The following is a 26,899-nucleotide window of genomic DNA, read 5'->3' as shown; positions in this document are numbered from 1 at the left end:
TTATACATGCGTATCAAGTGTATGAGCACCACAGTCTACTTGGGATTGTAGAGAGCAACCATGCGTATGAAGACAACCTTTGGGCAGTGCAGCTGCTACAAATGAAAGAAACAGCAGTGATATTTAACTTATGGTTTAGCCACCATTTTAGGAATAAAGGAATCTGTACACTTTTAAGGCTATATTCACACAGTTTTTTTGCCCACATTTTGAACTTACTACAAAAAAAAAAAAAAAAGCAATGGGAGTGGGGGATGGTGTTGGAGAGAAACAGCTGTATTTTTTAAAATCACAACAGGAAAATTTAAGAGCAGGCTTTGCACGCAACTCTAAATTTCCTGCAGCTTCTATTGTCTATTGGGAAGAAGTTGCTTTTAAAATTGCAGGTATTGATGCATTTATCTCATATCTTCGCCTTTTTAATTGACTTATCTAATCAGAAAATAATGCCATATACTAACAATATGCCATAACTTGTATATGCAGTACATAGATCTATGTTATAGGTAGGAATGAATGGGCAGATTTACCAAAACCTTTGTAGAGGAAGAATGGAGCAGATTCATTTTTAAAAAGGTCTAAAAAAAAAAAAGGAAAAAAAAAAAAGTGATCTGATTGGTTTCTATGGGCAATTGCACCAGTTTTGATAAATCTCCCCAGAAGTGTTTATGTCTTTTTCCTAAAGATGATGGAGGAAATTTATCAAAACCTGTCCAGAAGAAAAGTTGCTGAGATGCCCATAGCAACCAATCAGATCGCTTCTTTCATTTTTGAATAGGCCTCTGCAAAATGAAAGAAGCAATCTGATTGGTTGCTATGGGCAACTTTTGATAAATCTCCCCCGGTGTTCTGTGTGTGTGCCAGGACCAAATTTACACCTTCCCAACAAGATATACAGAAACAGAACATACTCATATTCACTTAGAAAAATGTAGATAAATAGAAAATAAAAACAAAGCAGCATGTTTTAAAAAAAAACATATGTAATTTAAGAAAATGCCACTCTGGCCTGATACAATTAGTATTTTTCAGTTCTTGGTGTAAAAGATTATGATGACAACTATTGGGGATCTTTTATATCTTGACATTGGCAACAATGTTAGGTCTCTGATGGAGTCCACGTGGGAAAACAAGATAAATCTCGGTATGATAAGTAGTTTGACGTCTGTGCAGGTTATTTTATCAGGCACTGTCATGAAGTATATCTGAAGGAAAAGGAAAAAAGAAAATATTAAAAACATCTATGCTGTCACTTATACTGCCACCTACATATACTCAATCGCCCTCCTGCAGCAGTGATTTTATATACTGCATGTATCGCTCCATTATGTCAGACTAACTTGTACAATACTGTGAACCATTTTAAGTATTGTTTATAACAAATGACAGAGCCACTGAAAAAATAATACAAATATACACATGAAGATAGCATGGTGATCAGTAGTGAGTACTATTTCCTTGCACCGTTGGGGTAGTGGGTTGTAGTTTACATGGGTTTCCTTCAGATACGCTGGAATTATTGTGTACTCCCAAAACATACCTATATGTTGTTATCTTGATTCCCAAATATTGTCCCATGTGTGCTTCCAAGATATGTACATTGGTATATCTATGTATTCTGTATACTCTATAAAGATGCAAATGATATGGCACTTACTAGTTCTTCCTTAATTCCCATGCCAGTGCATCTCGTTCCCGGATCCCTTGTATGCCAGACCATTCATTGGATTTATAGTAAACTGTTCTCAAACAAAATAAGAAACCTGAACGTCATCTGTTTCAGTTAATCAATTGTAAAATGAAAGAACAGCATCAATGTTTATCACAGGTAAATATGAATGTTCAGCATTGTTTGCATAAATAATATTTGTAGTTATTTTATATTTTCAGGGTTTTGCTTAAAGGTGTTATCCGGTGAAATGTTTTTTTTTTATGTTATGTGCCCATAATTGGTAATAAAATAAAAAAAAGCTTATACATACCTCCCTCACTCCCTGCCATCCTACGGTATCGAGGTGTCGCATCTGTGGTCGCTGACACTTTGCTTCTCAAAGCTGTAGATCATAGCGTTTGCATAGCTCACAGTGCCACTCTGCCAATCACTCGTCGCATTGGTGCCCTTCTTCAGTCAGTGTTTGGCACGCAGCACTGTGAGACCCGAGAAGTCTGGTACCAGGGGCCGCAGACAAAACACCAAGATATTTTTTTTTTTAAATCTTATTACCAAGCCTGGGCACATAACTTAAAAATGAAAAGTTTTTACCCCTTTAACCTACAGCGTTTTCTACAGCTATGTCCATTGTGACACTAGTATAGGCGCAGTGTCATTGTAAGATTGTTTTCACACACAGCAGTTTAAGTTTAAGCTGGGCCATTTTTTCCATTTTTGCACTTTCGTTTTTTCCTCCTCACCTTCCAAAAATCATAACACTTAATTTTCCACCTAAAGACCCATATGATGGCTTTTCCATATGAATAATTTCTTCACAAAATCTACAGCGAAACCAGAAGAAAAAAATTTGTGGGGCAAAATTGAAAAAACATAACCCACGCCATTTTGTAAATGTTGGGGGCTTCAGATTCTACGCAGTGCACTTTTCAGTAAAAATGACACCTTATCTTTATTCTATAGTTCCAAATGGTTACAAGGATACCTAATTTATATAGGTTTTTATTTAATTTTACTACTTAAAAAAAATTATAACCACATGCACCAAAATTAATATGTTTAAAATTGTCCACTTCTGACCCCTATAAAAAAAAAAAAAAAAAAATCCATATATAGATCGGATGCATGAGGGCCTATTTTTTGCGTCATGATCTGTAGCTTTCTATCGGGACCATTTTTTTTTTTATGGCACCTTTTCATCACATTTTATAAAAAACATTTCTAATTTTGCATTTCTGGACTTTTTATGCTTGTGCCTTTTACGGTGCAGTTTAACTAACATTATATTTTAATAGTTTGGACATTTACGCACACGGCAATGCCACAAATGTTTAGGTTTTATTTATTTTTTTTAACATTTTTAGATTTGAAAAATGGTAAAAGGGGGGTGATTTAAACTTTTATTAGGTAAAGGGTTAATGCATATTACATTTTTTTTACACTTTTTTTTTTTTTGCCCCCATAGGGGACTATAACAAGCAATCTTTAGATTGCATACACTGATGAATGCTTCTCCATAGGATCAGTGTTATCGGTGCTCCATTGCTTTAGCTTGGCAAAGCTGAATGCAAGGCTGGAACACCGATCGGACTGCAGGGAGGAAGGTAAGAGACCACCCGCCGTCCTGTCAGCACACCGGGATGCTGCTTTAGTCCACTGAGCTAGCCAGGAATGGGATTTACTGCTTTTAGATGCCGCAATAAACAGTGTCTAAAGGGTTAATGCCAGATATCAGCCCGATCGGCTATGGCCGGCATTAGCCGTGGGTCCTGGTTGCTGATAACAACTGGGACCCACCGGGTATGATGAGTGCTCAGCTGCTGAGCGTGCATCATACAGCGGGAGCCCACAATGGAAGTACATATATGACCATTTGCGGGAAGGGGATTAAAAAAACAAACAAAAAAAACACTATGAAAGTTTTTAATGCAGTTTTCTGAGCCAAAGTCAGAAGTGGATTGTAAAAAGAAAGGGAAGTTTATAAGAAGGCTTTATATTTATCCTAATTGCTAAATCCACTATGCTTTTGTCTAAAAAAAAAAACTGTATGTTTCTAAAAAAGCTGGGGGAGATTTATCAAAACCTGAATAGAGGAAGAGTGATGCAGTTGCCCGTCACAACCAGAGTCCTTTTTAAAAATGAAAGATGCTATCTGGTTGCTATGAGCAACTGCATCACTCTTCCTCTACACAGGTTTTGATAAATCTTCCTGCTGTATCTAAAACCTCCTTTCGTGTGACCTTGAAAGACATTTTTCTGGCTTAATCCCTAGATGTATGTACGTTCATGCAGAGAAAGAAGAAACATCGTCAACTCACCAGATTTCAGCAAGAAGTATCTTCTTTATTGAAGCATACTCGCATACACATATTGATCGGAAGAGGGTAGTGGGGGGACAGTGGTAGACGACCGAGCCCTGTTTCGCACAACTTGCGTGCTTCCTCCGGCCATACTAATCTTTACCTGTGCACAGTATATATACAGGTGAGTACAATCTGCCCATCACGTCACTGAACGGGGAATCACGTGTCTATGTGACGTGGAGGCAGATAGGCGTGAAGTTAGAACCATGCTGTTAACTCTGTCCTGTCATTCAACCCAAAATTGCCTGTTGCGTTAGTCTTTATGATCCATAATGTTTCTATACGCAATAATTTTTGGTCTATATGTTCATATTTATTATTATAAACTTTTTACAGACCTAAAAAACGCAGGACTTCTGGGTTGCCGTTGTGCTTTTCTTTTACATGGGACTGCAAACGTGCTGCTCCTGGTTTACCTGTGCCTATAGCATACATATGCTCTCGAATTCGCACTTGTAATTGGTGTTTTGTTTGTCCAATGTAAAAGAAGCCGCAAGGGCACAAAATGGCATATATTACATTCTTAGTGCGGCATGTAATAAGATCTTGTATCAAATGTTGTACTAGTCCTAGTCTCACACTCTTAGATTCCCAGCTGTATTTACACTGGTTGCAGTTCCTGCATTTATAATTTCCTTTAGGTGTTAGACCTTCAAGCCATGTCTCTTTTTTTGTAGCTGTTTTCTTTTTCTTGTTTTTATTAATAGTCTCCCCTATAGTCAAATTCTTTCTATATGTAATACGGGGTTTTGACTGTGCTACATCTTTTAGAGCCTCGTCAGCTTCTAATAGGAACCAGTTTCTTCTGATCGATTGCTCTATTTTGGAATTCATGGGTGAGTTCTGAAATACAAATGTAAACCTTTTTCTTCCTGTTCCACTTGTATTCCATAATTTTCTCTCTTTAAGTAGATCTTTCCGATCTATTTTTTCTGCTCTCTCTCTGCCATATTTAATTATTCTGTCTGGATAAGCTCGTTCTTTGTCTTCTTTCCAATTCATTAGCCTGTTGTATGTATGTGTTGTTATTGCTGTTATTACGTTTGAGACTAAAACTGTCCATATGGAATATTATGTTTCACTGTATGCTTGTGAGAACTGTTGTAATGTAGCAAAGTGTTCCTAGCTACTTCCTTTCTGTAATTTTTCTGTAATTATGGATCCCTTCTCATTTATTAAAGTCTAGAAATTTCAATTTCTTACCTCCATATTGGCAAGTAAAATGCACGTTCACAGAATTATTGTTTAAATATTGGATAAACTGTTCAAACAATATCTCTGTGCCTGTCCAGGGGACGATGATATTGTCTACATACCAATGGTATGTTTTAATATGTTAAAGAAAAGGATTCTTAGTACTGTAGACGAATGAATTTTCAAAAACCCCTAAGAACAGATTGGCATAAGTACAGGAGACCGTGGTACCCATCGGGGTCCCGGTCTCCTGCTTATACCACTGTTCTCCTGATAGAAAGGTATTATTATTGAGAATGAATGCAAGACCTTCTGTAATAAACTCTATCAATTCTTCTGATGTATTGGCATATTGTAAGGTACTCTTGATAGCCTGCACACCCGCATCATGTGGAATGCGGGTGTACAGACTAGTGACATCAATCGAGCATAAACTATAATGTTCCTCCATTTGCATTTCCTCCATAATCTGGAGATGTTTAGGTGTCTTTGACATAGGACATCAACGAGGTCTGTAGGGGGAAAGCAACTGCATGCTTCTAACTTTTAATCACGCCTATCTGCCTCCACGTCACATAGACACGTGATTCCCTGTTCAGTGACGGGATAGGCAGATAATTTCCACTCACCTGTATATATAGTGTGCACAGGTAGGAATTAGTATGGCTGGAGGAAGCACGCAAGTCGTGCGAAACAGAGCTCGGTCGTCTACCACTGTCCCCCCACTACCCTCTTCCTATCAATATGTGTATGTGAGTATGCTTCAATAAAGAAGATACTTCTTGCTGAAATCTGGTGAGTAGCCGATGTTTCTTCTTTCTCTGCATGAACGTTTATGAATACTACTATTTACATCAGAGCACCGCTACCAGCACTTTTGCTACATCTATATCCAGCACTTGTTCCAAGGACCATCGCTTCACGCAGTGCCGCGTTACAGCTTGTTATGAAAAATTATGTATGTACATGAGCTAATTTACCAACTAAAGCTCAGAAATGCCTAGGTTTCCTTATATGGCAAAAAAAAATAATAATAATAATTAGATAACCAAATGGAAGTATTGTATTACTATTAGTCATAATAGATAACCAGAAAATACTTAAGAATTATAATAATTCTTACCTTCTAAAACTGAGGGGAATCTTCTATTCATTGTATGCCGGAAATCTGACAGAAGGTAAGCACAAAGTCAATATGAACTATGGGGGAATTGATTATTTTATGTATGCAGCCTTTTGTGCACATTTGTTGCATATTTTTGCGCAAACATTTTGTGATTTTTTTTCCTGCACTCCAGCTCATCTCACAGGGTGGGGCCAGAGTGTTCCGAGGACAGATACTTAGACAATAAGACATCTCCCCTGTGGATAGGGGCCAAGTTGAGTTTCCCCTGCTAGGGAGAGGAATGCAGGGGATATGAGCTGTACAATGGGGCTGTTATCTGGCCAGAACTAGAGACAACAGAGATAAAAGTGACAGGAACATGATCCTAACTACAGAATGAGTAACATCCTTGGGCTGGCAAAATTAGATAGGATGAAGTCAAAAGTTCTTTGACTTTTGCAGTGGTAGCTGATTTATAAAATGGTCTTTTTTTTCCACATTCTTACAGACCAACTTACTAACTTGAAACATACTTAGATCTATGCTATTTAGATACTTCCTACAAAAAATACCACAGACATATCTTTATAAACAGCATATGCTGCATAACTAATTTTTAATTTACAAGTCCTATGGAATAAGTATTGTGCCAAAACTTCATAGGAAATCTTCTTTTATTAATAAATACTCACGATCACATCATAGGGGGGAGAACAGCAAGGCCTTACTGCACTATCCCTGTTTGCCCTCCCTCTATCACGTGATCGTGAGTATTTATTAATAAAAGACGATTTCCTATGAAGATATGGTGAGTGACGACTATCTATTTTTCTACTAAGAACTATATTGCTTGCTGCTGGATTACTTGTCAGAGCACCACTAGTTACTTTTGGTTATGAATCGTAGCTTCCTATGTATGTCCTGAAGAATATAACGGTAGTGCCGGACTATTAAGACTTTTTCTTTTATTGTGCCAAAACTGCTCATCACAAATAAAGTTTAGACACCTTGGGGGACATTTACTAATCTAGTCTATTCTGGGTATGCTTATAGACCAGCGTATGTGGTAGTCTCCTGTCTATTGTGCTCCTAATTTATCAAAGGTCTCACAGCCCTTGATAAATTCTGTGCTCAGACTTCAGGGTCTACAGCTTAAACTGCATTTAGATCTGCTCCAACATGGTCTGACATTTCAGCGTATTTTGGGCAGATGCGACTTGTCGCACAAAAGTCGCACTTGATAAATTCAGCACCAATGCATTTTCCAATGCATTTCCGTCTAAAATAGACTTGCATGCATCATGTTCTAAAAATCCTCTACAGCATATATTTAGACATATTTAGACTGCGACTTTCTGTGCGACAAATTTAGACAAGAAAAATGAGTTCAAATCCTTTGATAAATCTCCCCCTTTGTCTAAAGTGCTACGGGCTCAGTGTTCACAGAGTTTGTGTAGGCTTGTTCCTCCTTTAACTAGACTATGCACGAAATGTGCTTTGGGGGCCTCTCGTAATTAATTGAATGCCACCAAATGCTTCCTATCAATGTTAAAAGGGGTACTCCACTGAAAACATTTTTTTAACCAACTGGTGCCAAAAAGTTAAACAGATATGTAATTTACTTCTATTTAAAAATCTTAATCCTTCCAGTACTTAGCTGCTGTATGCTCCAGAGGAAGTTTTTTTTATTTTATTTCTTTTCTGTCTGACCAGAGTGCTCTCTGCTGACACCTCTGTCCATTTTAGGAACTGTCCAGAGTAGAAACAAATCCCCATAGCAAACCTATCCTGTTCTCCTAAAATGGGCAGAGAGCACTGTGGTCAGACAGAAAGGAAATTCAAAAAGAAAATAACTTCCTCTGGAGCATACAGCAGCTGATAAGTACTGGAAGGATTAAGATTTTTAAATAGAAGTAAATTACAAATTTGTTTAACTTTCTGGCACCAGTTGATTGGAAAAAAATGTTTTCCAGTGGAGTACTCCTTTAAGCTTAGACATTCCTCTCTATGTAATGAATGGATTCACCAATGAGGAACATTAGGCTCCACCACAGATGATGAAATATTGAAATGTATAAACTAGTAAGGGTCCCGGCAGCTTCTTCTTCCCACATCAGTCCTGATTGATGGATTTCTCTCTGTTTGGGTATGAGGAGAGATCCATCAATCAAGGCTGGCAGGATGGGAGAAGCAACCGGGGATCACTCAGATGACTCATGGTTCAGGAAGCATAAAAGTGATAACATATTTCCTTTAACCCCTTAAGGACTCAGCCCATTTTGGCCTTAAGGACTCAGACAATTTAATTTTTACGTTTTCATTTTTTCCTCCTCGCCTTCTAAAAATCATAACTCTTTTATATTTTCATCCACAGACTGGTATGAGGGCTTATTTTTTGCGTGACCAGTTGTCCTTTGTAATGACATCACTCATTATATCATAAAATGTATGGCGCAACCAAAAAACACTATTTTTGTGGGGAAATTAAAACGAAAAACGCAATTTTGCTAATTTTGGAAGGTTTTGTTTTCACGTCATACAATTTATGGTAAAAATGACGTGTGTTATTTATTCTTAGGGTCAATACGATTAAAATGATACCCATTATTATATACTTTTATATTATTGTTGCGCTTAAAAAAAAAACACAAACTTTTTAACCAAATTAGTACGTTTATAATCCCTTTATTTTGATGACCTCTAACTTTTTTATTTTTCCGTATAAGTGGCGGTATGGGGGCTCATTTTTTGCGCCATGATCTGTACTTTTTTTTGATACCACATTTGCATATAAAAAACTTTTAATACACTTTTTATAATTTTTTTTTAAATAAAATGTATTAAAAAAGTAGGAATTTTTGACCTTTTTTATTTTTTTTCGTTCACGCCGTTCACCGTTCAGGATCATTAACATTTTATTTTAATAGTTCGGACATTTACGCACGCGGCGATACCAAATATGTCTATAAAAAATGTTTTTTACGCTTTTTGGGGGTAAAATAGGAAAAAACGGACGTTTTACTTTTTTATTGGGGGAGGGGATTTTTCACCTTTTTTTTACTTTTACTTTTACATTTTTTTTTACACTTGAATAGTCCCCATAGGGGACTATTCATAGCAATACCATGATTGCTAATACTGATCTGTTCTATGTATAGGACATAGAACAGATCAGTATTATCGGTCATCTCCTGCTCTGGTCTGCTCGATCACAGACCAGAGCAGGAGATGCCGGGAGCCGCACGGAGGAAGGAGAGGGGACCTCCGTGCGGCGTTATGAATGATCGGATCCCCGCAGCAGCGCTGCGGGCGATCCGATCGTTCATTTAAATCGCGAACTCCGGGATGCCGGGATCTGTATTGATCCCGGCACCTGAGGGGTTAATGGCGGACGCACGCGAGATCGCGGGCGTCGGCCATTGCCGGCGGGTCCCTGGCTGCGATCAGCAGCCGGGATCAGCCGCGCATGACACGGGCATCGCTCCGATGCCCGCGGTTATGCTTAGGACGTAAATGTACGTCCTGGTGCGTTAAGTACCACCTCACCAGGATGTACATTTACGTCCTGCGTCCTTAAGGGGTTAAAGGAGATCTCAGGGATAGAAAAACGTATCACCTATCCTAAGTATAGTGGATCAGTGTCAGATCTCCGACCACTGAGATACCCCGCAATCTCCCAAACGGCTATCCTCCTGAATGGGGCGTGTTGACCACTGCACTAAGCCGTGGCCGACACGCCCCCTCCATGCATCTCTATGGGAGAGCCAGAGTGTTGCACTCTGGTATCTCCGGCTCTTCCATAAAGATACATGGAGGGGGCGTGTGGACCACCGTTCTTTTCGTGCAGAAAGCTGGGGCGCCGTGCAGGAGATCGCGATCTGACACATACACTTATCCCCTATCTTCTCCAGGGAAGACTTGAACAGTGGTGAATTTACCCAGGAGTGGCAAGCCTATCAACCCCCCCCCCCCCCCCAAAAGTGGTGGTAGCAGCAAAGTTGCATTAAGAAGTTCTATGAAAAGATGAGACAAAAATGGAACTCCGTGGAACACCTCTCCCATTGTATCTGGCAAAAGTAAATGCATGCAACAGTAAAGGACTACATTAAAAATGGTGGTGAAAAAAATATATATATCTGTAGATATGTGATTAGGTTAAGTGCAAAACTTTTTATTATCCACATACAACAGAGGGTCAATCTGTTCTCAATGACCTCCCATAAAATATAACTTTTATGATATGCATAAAAAAAACTACCTCTATTAAAAACAATTCTATGAAGTTAATACATCACACAAAATTCAACTCAAACTACCACCACCTAAGTATGTATGGCGCCAGCATCGTGGTTCTTACGGGCTAAATGCCACTTATCTTTGCCTATGATGTAATTCCATACTGAACACCACGTGTAAGTAAATGGAATCTACTTTACAATAATTCTGTTTATTCCGTCCCGACGCGTTTCCCCCCCTTCAATACTGGGGTTTCTCACGGAACATGGGTTCCAATACCCCTCAGTCCGGGCTGTAGTCCAATAACGGTCATATATTATGCCTGACCACTCTTGATTGGTAAAGGAAAACTGTCATCTTGCTCCCCCCCCCCCCCCCCCGCACTAACCAGCATTACTGGCTGGTAGTGTGGGGGACACTGATCAGTTTGATGCTTACTGTGCCCGGATCCGCCCCGCCGTTCGGCTGATATAGCTTCTATTTTTGGCATATGCTAATTAGGTGCTAACTTGTACCGGTCAGGCCAACTAGCACTCTGACATCAGCGTTTATGGCCACAACACCACCCAGCTCATCATATGTCAGGGTGCCAGTTAGCCTGGCCGATGCAAGTTAGCACCTAATTAGCATATACCGAAAATAGAAGATTATGGGCGAACGGCAGGGCGGATCCGGGTACGGTAAGCATCAAACTGATCAGCGTCCCCCGCACTACCAGCCAGTACCGCAGGTTAGTGCAGGGGAGGGGTGGAGCAAGCTGACAGTTTTCTTTTAAGATAAAGGAATATCTGATATATTCTCTCCGGGCGTCCGTCACTGCAGTCTGCCACGCTGCGGTCCGGCTACCACCCTGAGGGGTATTACCACCTTTTACTTACACGGGGTGTTTAATTTGGTGTTGAGTATGGAATTACAATTTACTATAAGGTCACCTGAGAAATAGGTATTTCTACTCTCTTTAGGTTAGGATCAATATTACTATAAATTACCATATTGTTTAAACTCCTGTATCTTTTAGGTGTTGTAAAATAATACACATACCTAAATATGGTACAGTGACCCCCCGACCTACGATGGCCCCGACAAACGATAATTTCAACATACGATGGTCTCTTAGAGGCCATCGCATGTTGAAGGCAGCATCAACATACAATGTTTTTGTATGTCGGGGCCAATGCATAAACGGCTATCCGGCAGCGCAGACTAATTCAGCTGCCGCCGGATAGCCGTTTAAGGTGCCCCGTGTGGTCCGGTGATGGCCACTCACCTGTCCCCGACGTTCCGGACCGTCCTCTTCGGGATCCCCTGCATCGCGGTAGCTCTCAGTCGTCGTGGTCATCATCACGACACCGCGCGCACCGTCCCCTCATCCAATAGGAGCGGCTTTCGCAGAGACGCGATGACGGCGATGGAAAGCGACGATCCCAGCCAGCAGAGACTGTCCAGAGCGGCGGGGACACCCCGGGAACACGGCGACAGCGATGGAGGGCGACATCCAGGGCAGAGGTGACAGTCCGGAGCGGCGAGGACAGGTGAATATAACTTCCTATTATTTTCATTGCATGGATCGCTCAACATACGATGGTTTCACCAAACGATGGTTCATTTGGAATGGATTACCATCGTATGTTGAGGGCTCACTGTACTCACAAATGTTGGTGCCTATGTAAACATCCTAATCAAGAGTTGCTATAATATTACCAGGTTGTATTCCAATTCTGGATTGTATTCCATTGGATTGGCCATAGCATTAAAAACTGGCAGTGTATCAATAACCTTTGTATATTTTTTGAGATATATTATTGATTTGTTTAATTTTATGGACAGGATTTCTTATATTTTAAATAAATGCTGTGAAGGTAAATTCTTCATTTAGACCTGAGGGTCTCGAGGCCCTCAGTTTAAATAAATATTCATTTAGCCTTTTCACAGAGTATTTTTTTTATCCAGGTTGCACTGTCTCAGGCTCAATTTGGGTTTAATGAAACACCAAAATTGAAGACTGGAAGTATCCCCTCTATGTGTGGTGGCGAAATGTCTAACTAGGGGTGTGTCCATCCCAGTTCTCATGGTACTTAGATGCTTTGAGATACACTGTTGCAGTGGTTTGCCCACGTAGATCTTTGGGCAATATATATACAGTGGTCTCTCAACATACGATGGTAATCCGTTCCAAACGGACCATCGTTTGTTGAAACCATCGCATGTTGAGGGATCTGTGCAATGTAAAGTAAAGGACAGTGGTCTACAGTGGACAGTGGCTGTCCGGGCATGCTGTGTGTTGTAGTTTTGCAACATCTGGAGGTCCGCAGGTTGTAGACCACTGTTAGAGGAAGTTGTACTCACCTGTCCCCGCCGCTCCAGACCATCACCGCTGCCCGGGATGTCACCGCGTCCCCGAAGCTCCGGCTTCCCCGGCATCCGTGTTCTCCATCGCTCCCATCACGTCGCTACGCACGCCGCTCCTATTGGATGACGGGACGGCGTGCGTAGCGACGTGATGACGTCAATGGAGAGCGCCGACGATGCAGAGGATCCCGAAGAGGAGCTCCGGAGCCCCGAGGACAGGTAAGAGACATCACCGGAGCTCACGGGGCACCATAAACGGCTATCCGGCGGCAGCTGAAGCAATCTGCGCTGCCGGATAGCCGTTTATGCGATGGCCCCAAACATAAAAAAGCATCATATGTTGATGCGGCCTTCAACATGCGATGGCCTCTGAGAGGCCATCGCATGTTGAAATTATTGTATGTCGGGGCCATCGTAGGTCGAGGGGGGGTCACTGTATATTATATATAATATATATATATATATATATATATATATATATAACGCCTGTTTGCCAATTAATAAATTCTTGAATTTCTTATTCTCGCCCTTCTGCTGGATTAATTAAATATTTCGTTTTTGGTAGAAAGAGATAAAAAGAACAATTTCAACAAGGAAAAGATCCCATTGTTGGGGCTTTAACCAGGTATCACTCACATCTCAATGGAAATGACTGCTCACTACTTTTTCCAGTATATTTTGTCCTCGTTGGTACGTTATCGATGGATAGGGGGCAAGTACCTCTCTCAAATCATTATAAGCCAATAGAATTGGCCAATATCTACGTAGGATATTGGAAACTTGTCGATTAGTATCATAAGTTCCGATGCATCTCACCGTTCACTGTTCACCCACCATATTCAGCTTACTTTTCAAAAGTTCTGACCTAGGAGTTGCTCTGGCGAAGGCCTTATGCCGAACCTTCTTCGGATATCATCTAGAAAGGAATCTTCCATATAACAGTTTACTTTCTTGTAAGAAGGCCTCCTCGCTTGAACAGTTTCTCTTAGCTCTCAGATACTGTCCAATGAGTATTCCCCTTTTTAAAGTGGTTTGATGATAACTGTTCCAGGTCAAAAAGCTATTCGTGGATGTTGGTGTCCTATAGATTTTAGTTGCGACACCGCAGTCAGGTTCCAGAGTGATCTCCAAATCCAAAAAACTTAAGTGTCTGTTCATTAATTTCAAAAGTGAAGTGCATACCAATTGAATGTGTTCAGTACTGTGACAAATTCTTTAAATTGTGTTGTTGAGCCATCCGAAAATAAAAGATCATCTAAAAATCTACCCCAAAATAAAACGTGCTGAGTTAATTGGTGCATGGTGTCAGAAAAAACTATAAAAACACTTGAAAAAAAGGTTACCAAAATTTGGTGCACACGCTGTGCCCATAGCATCAAAAGTAAAATAATTGTGCATGAACAAAAACTGAAATGATAAGACAAAAGAATTGTGATTCGGGAATTGTAATCCCCTTGCGCACAAGAAGAAATTGACCGCCTCCAGACCTAATTTGTGCTCGATATTAGTGTAGAGTGCCTCTACATCCAAACTTGCTATAAGAGTATGTGGCAGAAAACTTAAATCACTGAGCCTGACGACGTTGTCACGTGTGTCCTTAATATACGATGGAAGACTTACAACGAACGGTGCCAATATCTCATCTACGTAGTTACTGATGCCCTCAGTTAAATTCTCCTTTCCCGAAATGATAGGTCGACAAGGGATTGGCTTCCTTTGTTTATGCAGTTTGCGCAATGCATAAAATGTTGCCAAAACAGGTTTAGGGTTCAACATTACCCTATATTCGTCTTCTGTAATCAGGAGTTAGGTTCGTGCCTCAGTTAGAATTTCTTTCAATTCAAGTACATATTTGTCAGTAGGAGTATGATCAAGATGGGTGTAGATGTTACGATCATCCAGAAGTCAGAGTGCCATTTGTTTGTAATCCTCTATTCATTATAACGATGTTGCCCTCTTATCGGAGGGCTTTACTACTATTGGAGTATTTTGCTGTAAATCCAATTAGGCTTTATTTTCATTAGATGTTAAATTATCATGTCTTCCATTATCTTTTTATACTGGTCAGTTAATTTGTTTGAATCTTGACAAAAGTGTCAATATTATTATATTGACTAAAGGGGGGGGGGGTAGTCCTCGACTTCAGCTTTACATGTGAATAGGGTGGCGTAGGTGTCATCACTCCCGCAGTATTTTCATCAAGTGGTTTGCTGTAAGTCTGACACAACTTGTTCATCACGTGATCTAATATATTGTAAAATTACTTTCTCTTGCTTTGTGTACTTTACAAATGCCAACTTTCTGGCAAATAGACCGATATCCTTTACCCATGTAAAGGAATCATATAGTGGCGTTGGTGTAAATGTTAGTCCTTTGCCCAAAACAGATAACTGATCCTGTGTTACATCATAGGCAAAGATAAGTGGCCTTTAGCCAGTAAGAACGAAGATACTGGCGCCATACTCACATACTTAGGTGGTGGTAGTTTGAGTTGAATTTTGTTTGAGTATTCACTTGATTTTATTGTTTTTAATAGGGGTAATTTTTAATGCATATCATAAAAGCTACATTTGTGTTAAAAAGTTACATTTTAATACATTTGTAAACTAGGAGGAAGCTGACCTTGGCTTGAGTCCATCCTGAAGTACAGCAGATATGCGCCAACAACACCTGCCAGTTCAAGTGCTAATACACCCTTGAAAAGCTTGCTGGTAACTTTCACCTGTTGAAAGGAAAATGGTTGATGGGTGTATCACATGAAGTCAAAATATTTCCCTTTAATAAATACATTGGCTAAGTGACAGTGTGCTAGGCTACACTGCAATCTCCCATAGAGGGCCCAGGCTCACCCCCCGGGAGCAACGCGTCACGACCCCCACTGGAAGCGGCGGCCAACACGCCCCCTCCATATATCTCTATGCGAGACCCGTTTGGTTTTGAGGGGGCATATCAGCCTCTGCTTCATGGGGAGTCATGACGAACTGCTCCTGAGCCGCAGGAGATCGCGGGGGTAGGGTGTTCTCCTTTGGATAGGGGATAAGTTTTTCCCTATGCTACTACGCCTCTTTAAGTCTCCATAAGGGAATTGTATATGCAATCATTAGTTTGCATTCACTGTATGCAGTATGATTGGCACCAGTGAGTGTCCAGCTACTGATAGCAGTCACTCACCTCCTTTGAAGCTAGTGTGGTATAGACATTTTTTTTTTTACTGTGCTCAGACTTTGTGTGCACAAATGTGGTCCATTGTTCATAAATTAGCAACTCTTTACAAAAGTTGTAAATGATAAACAAAAATGGTTTGTGTGTTAAAACTTTTTCCAAGCACTATAGAGTTGATGTTTTGTCTAATGAGGATATGGCCTTTGGATGTAAAGTCTTCAGCGCTATAGTCCCTCCCTAATAAAATTCTTTGGTATTTCTCAGTGGTGCTGTAGTGGATACGGAAGGGGAAATAGTGAATTATACTCACCGATAATTCCTTTTCTTGAAGTCTCCACGACAGCACCCCTGAGATTAACTACTCCTCCTGATTGGGACAGGAAAAAAAAAAAAAAAGAAGGAGATTAAATTCCCCACCCCTTCCTGTCCACACCAGTGTATTTACAAAGAACACCGAAGGAAACAAAAAAAGTGCATAAGAACACCACAACCAAAAAAACCAAAGGGTGGGATATATGGGTGCTGTTGTGGAGACTTCCAGAAAAAGAATTATCGGTGAGTATAATTAACCATTTCCCCTTCCGTATCCACTACAGCACCACTGAGAAATACCAAAGAATTTTATTAGGGAGGGACTATAGCGCTGAAGACTTTACATCCAAAGGCCATATCCTCATTAGACAAAACATCAACTCTATAATGCTTGGAAAAAGTATGAATGTTTTTGCAGCTTCATAAATGTGCTCTTCAGAAGCTCCAGCTCTCTCTGCCCATGAAGAGGAAATTTCTCTAGTAGAATGGGCTTTTATCTGAAGAGGTGAGGATTTACCTCTGGCCACATAAGCTTCTGAAACTGTGGTTTTAATCCATCTGGCTATGGAACTTTTAGAGACTTTTCTACCTCTATTAGGACCAGCAAACTAAATTATTGAACAGATTATCTTCTTTTCTCCACTGACTAGTTCTTTCAATATATTGGAGAAAAGCTCTTCTAACATCCAGAAGACTATATTATCTTTCTAGGTCATTTTTTAGGATTAGAGCAGGATTATGATAGAATTAGATATCCTGTGACCTATGAAAGTTAAAAAAATTTGGATCAAGCTTAAAAATTATTTAGTCATCCAAAATTCTGATATAAGGCCCCTGGATAGAAAGGGCCTGAAATTTCACCTACTCTTCTAGCTGTAGCGATGGCGACTAAAAATATTGTTTTAAGAGTCAGGAATTTATCTGAAACAGAATCCAGGGGTTCAAAGGGATCCAGAGGAAGAGCCCCTAAGACCGTATTTAAAAATTCCACTTAGGACAGAGATTTAAAGGGTATTCCAGGAATTTTTATTTTTATTTGACTATGCTACAGGGGCTGCTAAGTTAGTGTAGTTCATAACATAGTGTCTGTACCTGTGTGTGACGGTTTTATCACAATTCTTATGTGATTTTCACCCCAATATTTATTTTTAACAGCATACAAAATGACTTGTCTGATTTTACCCAGGTTGCAATGTGGCCGAAACCTGACTCACTAGTCAGCTGATGACAGGGAGCCTGTCTGCTTCAATGGGTGGAGTGATCGCTTTGTGGGAGAGAGATCAATCTGCAACTAATGCAACAGCTGTGAGCACCCTGATTGAAAACCACAGGTCTTTTGAATAGATGCAGCTCCTTTATGTTTCAGTGAGTGGGGTGGCTGATGTGTGGGAGGGAGGAAAATGGAATTATTGGATTTGTAGGCAAAAAAGAAAACTCAAAAAGGAAATACCAGTTCACGAAAAGCTAGCCACAGTGTTATGGTAATCTCACAACATAGCCATTTAGCCCCAAGACAAGGACAGATCCTTCCTAAGCATGTCCATTACTGTCTGCCAGGTACGTACTAAAATCACCTTATGGTGGATAACCCCTTTAAAGTCTTAGGTCTGAGTCTACTAGAGGCCTTAATAAACCTAGAAATCCACATGTCAGCTAGTTTTACTCAGAGCAGAAACCTGTACTTTGAGGGTACTAGGGGAAAGACCTAAATCAAATCCCTGCTGAAGGAAGTCTAGAATTTTTGGAATCATTGGAGTGTCAATAGAAAAAGAATCCCCACACCAAGATATACATTTCTTCCATGTCTTAGCATAGATTCTAGAGATAGTGGGGGAGATTTATCAAAACCTGTGCAAAGGAAAAGTTGCCCAGTTGCCCATGGCAACCAATCAAATTGCTTCTTTCATTTTGCAGAGGCCTTGTTAAAAATGAAAGAAGAAAGCTGATTGGTTGCTATGGGCAACTGGGCAATTTTCCTCTGGACAGGTTTTGATAAATCTCCCCCAGTATCTTTATGGCTATATTGAAGCGTATTTTCTACCTTTTCAGAGTAACCTTCCTTCAGCAAAATGGACTTTTCAATTTCCATGCTGTCAAGCTGAGGCTTTGAATCTGACTGTCCCTGGAACAGAAGCTCCTTTTGAGGAGGAAGCCTGATGGGCTCCTCTATACTCCAGCTCCTCTTTGGCCAGTACAGAGCTATCAGAATTAGAATGCAATGGCAGTTCATTAACTTTTAAAGGACCCGAGATACCAGAGGCCGGGGAGGAAATGCATAAAGTATTCTGAATGTCCAATGCTGAGCCAAAGCATCTACTGCTAGTGGAGAGTCTTTTGGATTGAGGGAATAGAATAGATCCAACTTGTGATTTGTCCTGGTTGCAAAAAGGTCCACTTGAGGAACTCCCCATCTCTCTGTAATCATTCTGAAAGCCCAAGGAGCTAGAGACCTTTCTCCTGGGTCTATTACATGTCTGCTCAGGAAGTCTGCTTCCAGGTTCCAGACACCCTTGAGGTGAACTGCTGTGATGGAAAGAACTTTGTTTTCTGCCCAAGAAAATATTTGATGTGATATCGACTGAAGGGCAGTGTGTCTTGGACCTCCCTGGTGTCTTATAAAGGCCATTGCTGACGTATTGTCCAAATCAATGAGGATGTGACGATTTTTGCAATTTTGCTCCAGTCATCCATATGACCAGTAGTTAAAGATTTCCTTGCTGTCTGGGGATGCCACCTTCCTTGGACTGCTTGACTCTCTGAGTAAGCTCCCCATCCCCATGCACTGGCATCTGTCGTTATTAGTAACTGGTTTGTCGGAAACCAACTTACTCCTTTTTCTAAGCTTTTTATGAACAACCCCCACTTTAGGTTGGTTTTTACTTGAGAGGGACTTTTTCCTCTTTTGTCTAAAGTCTTTTGAGATTTGTCCACAATCCACTTTTGTAGAGGCTTGGAGTGAAACTGGGCCCAGGCTACTGATTGGATGCACGATGTGGTATGGCCCAGAGTGGATATTGTCCTGATTGAACAAGAGCGAAGAGCTAGGAAGATTAGGGCACAAAGCATTACTCTCTTGGAATCTGGAAGAAATGAGGTCTGAATTCTCAAATCCAAGAGGGTACCCAGGAAGATCTTTCTTTGACTGGGAATAAGATCTGACTTCTCCAGATTTAGAATCCAGACCAACTTCTGGAGAACAACAATAGTTCTCTGTATATAGAGTTCCTATTGAGGAACTGAGTCCGCCACTAATCAGAATGTCGTCTAAGTAAGAAATAATTAGAACAGACTACTTCCTGAGAAGGGCTACCACCTCTGCCAATACCTTGGTGAAAATTCGAGGGGCAGATGACAGGCCGAATGGAACACAAACAAACTGAAAGTGGCGAATGCTGGACCACCACTGGATGGCAAACCTCAAATATTTTGGGGAATTTAAATGAATGGGAATGTGATAATATGCATCCCATAGATTAATTGTCGCCGTCACCGCTCCCTCCTTTATTAACTGAACCACAGATTTTACAGTTTACATCTTGAATTTCCTGTAAACTACAAATTTGTTCAAGGGTTTCAGATTTGTAATTGTACGAAACTTCCAGTTTGGTTTGGAAACTAGAAACAGGGAAGAATAATGACCTAGGCCACTCTGAAGGAGAGGAACCTCCTGGATAGCTCCCAGGCTGAGAAGGTCCAGAACACCCTTGAGAACCAATTTCTGTTTTTTTTTTTGGACTTAGAACATATCTTGGAGGGGGAGGTGATGACAATTCGATCCGGAGGCCCTGGGATATTATCTCTATTATCCAGGGATTGGGAATCAGAGACTCCTAAACTAGGGCAAAATGAGAAAGCCTTGTCCCTACTGATTTGGTGTCACTGTTTAGGGTTGGAAGAGGACTGACCGGAGTTAGTAAGGAGATTTCTTCCCTTACCCCCTTTCCTGTATGACCAATGGCCTGTTTTCCCTCTACCTCCTCTGTAAGACTGGCTGACAAAAAATCCGAAAAGGAGATTTTTTTTAGGTTGGACCTTATCTAAGGGCAATCCTTTTTTTTTTTTTCTTGTCTGCTGCTTTCTCTAATATTGAGTTCACATCTGAACCAAATAGAAACTGACCATGGAATGGAACAGAGTTTACTTTTCGATTTCATGTCTCCCGACCAAGATCTCAGCCATAGTACACGCTTAGTGGTATTAGACAAAATAGCAGTAAGAGAGGAGTTTTACAGATTCAGCTGAGGAATCAGACAAAAAAATTGAAGCTATTTTAAGAAGAGGCAGGGATTCCAAGATCTGGTCATTAGGCGTATCGGACTGAAGATGGAATTCCAGTTGGTCTAACCAGACTCCTAGAGTCCTGGCCACACAAGTAGAGGCTACACTGGGTCTTAATAAAGATGAAGCAGCCTCCCAGGTCTTTTTTTTTTTTTAAACAAATTCTCTGCCTTTCATTCCATAGGGTCTTTTAGTTGCGTTGCATCCTCAAAAGGTAGAGAGGTAAGTTTAGCTACTTTAGCAACCGGGATGTCAAATAAAAAGGTATGGTATCCCAAGTGCTAGAGTCTGTGTCATTGAAGGGGTAGCGCCTTTTCAGACCTTTAGGGATAAAAGCATTCTTTTCTGGTTTCGCCCATTCATCCTTAATCATTTTATGTAAATTAGCATGAACAGGAAAAGTACAAGACTTTCTGTCTCCTTGCCCTTCAAAGAGCTCATCCTGAATAGATCTTGCCTCCTGAACTTCTTCCAGATTTAACCCCTTAAGGACCCATGAGGTACCGGTACGTCATGAGTCCGCTCCCGATCTATAAAGCCGGGCCACGGCGTGGCCCCGAGTCATAGCGGGTCGGGCCCGGCCTCTGACAACGGCCGGGACCTGTGGCTAATAGCGCACAGCATTGATTGCGGTGCCGCGCGCTATTAACCCTTTAGACGCGGCGTTCAAAGTTGAACGCCACGTCTAAAGTGAAAGCATGCCGGTTAGCTCACGGAGCTGTTCTGGATAGCCGCGGCGAAATCGCGGCATCCCGAACAGCTTACAGGACAGCTGGAGGATCCCTACTTGCCTCCTCGCTGTCCGATCGCCGAATGACTGCTCAGTGCCTGAGATCCAGGCATGAGCAGTCAAGCGGCAGAATCATCGATCACTGGTTTCCTATGAGAAACCAGTGATCAATGTAAAAGATCAGTGTGTGCAGTGTTATAGGTCCCTATGGGAGCTACAACACTGCAAAAAAAGTGAAAAAAAAGTGAATAAAGATCATTTAACCCCTTCCCTATTAAAAGTTTGAATTATAAACATATATCGTTAATTAAACCGCACGGGCAATGGCGAACGCGCAAAAAAATTCCAAAGTCCAAAATAGTGCATTTTTGGTCACTTTTTATATCATGAAAAAATGAATAAAAAGTCCTATCAATGCAAAAATGGTACCGCTTAAAAACTTCAGATCAAGGCGCAAAAAATGAGCCCTCATACCGCCCCATACGTGGAAAAATAAAAATGTTATAGGGGTCAGATGACAATTTTAAACTTATACATTTTCCTGCATGTAGTTATGATTTTTTCCAGAAGTACGACTAAATCAAACCTATATAAGTAGGGTATCATTTTAATCGTATGGACCTACAGAATAAAGATAAGGTGTCATTTTTACTGAAAAATGTACTACGTAGAAACGGAAGCCCCCAAAATTAACAAAACATCATTTTTTTTCAATTTTGTCACACAATGATTTTTTTTTCTGTTTCGCCGTAGATTTTTGGGCAAAAATCCCCTCCCATAGACTTGTATTGAAAGGGGCGGGCCGTGATGTCACAAGGGGCGGAGCCCTGATGTAACGATGCTCCGGCCACTGTATTGCCCGTCATTACGTGCAGAGCGAACTCGCTCTGTGCAGTAATGATAGCGCCGTGCCGCAGCGGGGATCCCGGGGCTCCCCAGCAGCGGGACCGCGGCGATCTGACATCTTATACCCTATCCTTTGGATAGGGGATAAGATGTCTAGGGGCGGAGTACCCCTTTAAGGACGCCGAGCGTATCCATACGCCCCCGTTTTAAAGTCCTTAAGGACTGAGGGCGTATGGATACGCCTGTGGGAATTCCGGTCCCCGCCGCTCGCCGGGCGGAGACCGGACCGGGGTGACTGCTGATATCTATCAGCAGGCACCCCGTGCAAACCCCTGGAGAGTCCCGAGACCCCCCCATGTCGGCGATCGCCGCAAATCATTGGTCAATTCAGACCAACGATTTGCGGCTTTTCCGGGTCAATCGGGTCTCTGGTGACCCGGAAAAAGGGTGAATAGTGCTGTCCGAAACAGCCCCATTCACCCTTACCCAGCAGGAGTGAGGTGGCACAGGTGCCACCTCACGATCACGTGATTGATCAGTCGGAACGACCAGTCAATCACGACCCTGCTGGGCGGCGATCGGGACGGAGGAGATCGATGCCGGAGGGGGTCTCCTACCTTACCCTGGTCCGGTGGGGTTCAATTGCCGCGCGGCATGGGGGATACGGCAGGCGGAGGGGGTGAAGGGGGGGGGGCGGGCAGCGGCCGGCTGGGGGCACCCCTGGAGAAAACTCCCAACCAGAAGCTATAAAGGGGATCATCCAACCAGGCACCGCGGGACTTGCTTCCTAGACCCCCTCACCAGCATCCACCCAGAGGATGGCACTGCTCCAAGTTTCCCAAGGGACAGGAAACCACTGGGGCCTGGGAGAGATGCATTTCCTTTTAGGGTACGTTCCCACACGGCGTATTTTGCTACGTATTTGCTGCGTATTTGGTGCTGCGTATTTTCCTACCCATTGACTTCAACAGAGAAAATAAAATATGCAGCAGCAAATACGCAGCAAATACGCCGTGTGGGAATGTACCCTTAAGCTTCAGGTTTCGTGTCCCTGGGGGGAGGAGTCCATCTCTCTGGTGGTGCTGTCATGACGGGGTGGAAAAATGTAAATTAACCGCTCCCCCAATAAAAATTAGCTCCCCTTTTCCTATTGCTATACAAAAAAAGGAAAATAACTTTTTATTTTATACATTTGATACAACCGTATGGCTAACTGTCTGAACTATTAAAATATTAGTGAATCATTAACATTTTATTTTAATAGTTCAGACAGTTACCCATGCGGCAGTATCAAATTTATGCTGGTTTCTGTACAGGATCATTAATAATGACAGCAACCAGCGTAAACGTAAAAAAGAATAAATCCAAAATTACTGCTGTTTGGTCACATCACGTTAGAAACTTTTAATATGGCCATTGTACATAATTTTTCAAGTAGGACTTTTTTTTGGCACTTTGACATTTTTTCCGATTAATTGATGAAATAATCGGCAACTAATCTATTATTAAAATAATAGTTAGCTGCAGCCCTAGTCAGCAGAGAGCAGTATACCGTGGAAAAGAAGCGGTGGCGGCACCGGGTGCGGTGTGGGTCATTAGCCGGTATAGGGAGGTACCCGGGTGGGGGGTAGCGTATCCCTTACCGGTGATGGTAGCTTGGTATGCGGGCCTGCAACATGTGGGCCCAGACAGTGGGTCCGTATGGAGAATGCAAAAGAGCAGGAAAAAAATTGCTGTGGTGCTCCCAAGGAAGTAACCCGAAGTCGTGGGTATAGGGTATAAAGTAGTTAATTAAATTTTACAGCATAAAGGAAATTAAAAATAAATAAATAAAATACAAGACGCGTTTCGGGAGTCACAGCTCCCTTTCTCAATTGCAGGTGGTGGCTGTATACTAGTCAGCAAAGAGCACTGTGGTCAGACAGAAAAAAAAAACACACAGTACAACTTCTTCTGGAGCATACAGCAGCTGATAAGTACTGGAAGGATTAAGATTTTTAAATAGAAGTAATTTCCAAATCTGTTTAACTTACTGGCACCAGTTGATTTGAGAGACCAGAGTACCCCTTTAAGCCCAATAATGCTAATCACATGGTAGTCAATTTAGACAAAATTGCAAAACCCAACTCATCCATTACATTCTGCGTTTGTTAAAGAAACACCAGAAAAAATTTGGGAACACCGCTGAAAAATGTCTATTCAATGGCCCTGATTTACTTTGTCTTGTGGGTGAAATGTTTTCCATGATTCCACTTTATTTAATATGGGGATGCAAAGGTCAGGAACAATAGAGAAAGTTCTGACCATCTTTTTCTTGGTGAAAATTTCCAGCCATATTTGTGTTCACACGTTCAGATTTCTTATTGAAATTATTGGATTTAAAGGCAGAAACAGATCATGAATGGACAGCACACATGAAGGAAAGACTGAAAATCCTCCTTTTCAGACCCATTCCTGGTTTTGTAGCTGAGGCATCCGGTCATTGTCGTGGACAGGTCCTAATTTAGGGATGCAAGTGCGAAGCATGCAGTTCGGAGTAACACTTTATGCCTCCTCCAGAGAAGTTTGTTGGCTTACAGCACGCAATTAAGTTATCCCCTATCCCAGTTTTTCCCAATTAAGGTGAATCCAGCTGTTGCTAAACTTTCTCCCACCATGCCAGGACAACCAGAGACTAAGAATGCTGGGAGTTGTAGTCATGTAACAGCTAGTTGGCAAACACAGCCCTATCCAGAGCACAGAGGTAACAAGCAGATCGGTGGAACCTAAACCAATTTCAAGAACAATTGTACCCCAAATGCACTGGAGATCTTCCCTAGACATACATAAGGAGGCCATTGGGGCAAATACCCCTAGCTCCTCAATCGGGAATGGGTCACAGGTTCAGAGAAATGTTAGACCCTCATCAGAAGAGTCTGCCCCCTAGGGCTGGTACAGGGGAGTGAGGGGTATGGGCTGAGGCATCACATTTTTGGATTTCTCTATCCTGGGGGCAGTGGGCTATTTCTACGGTACAGACATTGGTTGAGCAGGTGTAAAGCATAGAGGACAGTGGCCGAATGACATTGCCAGCTAACCAGTTCTTGCACTCACCATGGTAACTCGGTGAATCCACAGGAAGCTCCACCCGGGTCACAACATCAGCTCCTGTCGTCTCCACCATTACAGTTACTGGCAAATGGACTGCTTTCCAGGACTTGTTAGGAAATACATATCTACAGCTACAGACAGTGGCTGCTCTTGCTGTTGTAAATACGTGTTGTAGGACAGCTACGTTTCTTATTTCTCGGAGCGACCGCGTAGAGTCGTCTGCTTTGCCCCTAGTTAAGATGGTTGCTTGAAGCTCGGTCGCGACGGTGAATTGGTGACTGGTGCGTCGCAGTTTGTTGACGTCATCGGTGCTTGGAGAACGCTGCTTCCGGGAGGTGGGGTCTGTATGTGACAGCAGAAGAGTAAGCAGAGGCTGTGGGGGCTTACAGTATACTCCACCGAGGTGAGGGGCCCGGACTGGAGGGGGCGGTGTGGTGCAGTGTGCGGGGGGGGGGGCAGCAAGTAATGTCTTCCTATAATATCTATGTCATATCTATCCATCTTCTATCTATCTCAGTGCTTTCCAACCAGGGTGCCTCCAGTTGTTGCAAAACTACAACTCCCAGCGTGCCCGGACAGCCGAAGGCTGTCCTGGCATGCTGGGAGTTGTAGTTTTGCAACAACTGGAGGCACCCTGGTTGGAAAGCACTGATCTATCTCATATCTATCTATCTTATATCTATCTCATATCTTTCTTATATCTATCTCTATCTATCTATCTATCTATCTATCATATTTATCTATCTCATACCTTTCTTCTATTTATCTCTATCTATCTATCTCATATCTATCTATCATATCTATATATCTATCTCCTCTGTATTTGTATCTATTCTTCTCCTGAGTATTTGTCTCTGACATGTATTTATCTCCTATCTATCTATCTCCATCTACCATCTATCTCCTGTGTATCTGTCTTTTTCATATCTATCTATATCCTATCTATCTGTATCGTTTATCTATCTCCTGTGTATGTGTCCATCTGACATGTATTTTTCATATCTATAGGTGACATGTTTATAGCTGGTCCTATATGTAGTAATAGCAGTGATGCCTCCTTTGATACCATTGTATGGATACAGTGTAGTCCTCCGGAATCAGTAGATGATTTGCTGTGTTCTGTATGGTGATACATCGTGACAGTAAAGTTGTGTTAACTCTCATTGACTGTTGTCAGGAGACGCCTACAGGATATCCCCTATTCTTACAAATAATAGTCTTGTTTTTAAAACTTGAAGCTACAGTTTCCCCATGTTTGCTGTATTAGGAAATGTATCCATAGACCCCATCACCCAAAAGAGCCTTGTTTTGTCCTTTATTTGGGTGTTTTCTATTTGGCCGTCTGTTTATTCGCTGGGTGGTAAAGAACAGACCTCAATTTGATTCCACGGAGCGGGATCCAGTAAAACATTTTAGTGTTTCGTCTTTTTTTATTTATTTATTTTTATTCATAATTGTCGATATTGGCATCTGTCATAGGTATATATCAGAGAGTAAAACTCCAAAAATGCATCTAAGCCCAAACTCTGGACATCTATGATGAGTAACTGCAGCCCAGCAGGAAC

The 26,899-nt window shown here is 41.6% G+C and overlaps 2 protein-coding genes across 5 annotated transcripts in view; one reads left to right on the top strand and one right to left on the bottom strand.

The window, feature by feature from the left end:
* Window positions 1-971: 971 nt before the first annotated feature.
* CEBPZOS (CEBPZ opposite strand) lies at window positions 972-25,578 on the bottom strand. 3 transcript variants are annotated; one of them, XM_056567423.1, is made up of 5 exons: window positions 25,338-25,578; window positions 15,539-15,638; window positions 6,350-6,394; window positions 1,658-1,763; window positions 972-1,205 (listed from the first exon to the last, which is right to left on the bottom strand). In XM_056567423.1, coding segments are annotated over exons 1-5 (255 nt in total). In that variant the 5' UTR covers window positions 25,341-25,578; the 3' UTR covers window positions 972-1,204. The 3 variants fall into 3 exon arrangements, with proteins under 3 accessions (XP_056423398.1, XP_056423399.1, XP_056423400.1); XM_056567424.1 differs by having other exon boundaries at window positions 1,658-1,739; window positions 25,338-25,556; XM_056567425.1 differs by lacking the exon at window positions 972-1,205 and having other exon boundaries at window positions 1,657-1,739; window positions 25,338-25,566.
* Window positions 25,579-25,639: 61 nt separating this feature from the next.
* Window positions 25,640-26,899, top strand: part of HEATR5B (HEAT repeat containing 5B) — a 127,518-nt gene continuing 126,258 nt past the window's right edge. For both annotated transcript variants that reach the window (XM_056567422.1, XM_056567420.1), the window contains exon 1: window positions 25,640-25,737. The gene's annotated coding sequence lies outside the window, so the exon portion shown is untranslated. The remainder of the gene's footprint in view (window positions 25,738-26,899) is intronic.

This window comes from Hyla sarda, chromosome 3 (assembly GCF_029499605.1).
Source record: "Hyla sarda isolate aHylSar1 chromosome 3, aHylSar1.hap1, whole genome shotgun sequence".
NCBI lineage: Eukaryota > Metazoa > Chordata > Amphibia > Anura > Hylidae > Hyla > Hyla sarda.
This window is presented reverse-complemented; position numbering and strand designations above follow the sequence as displayed.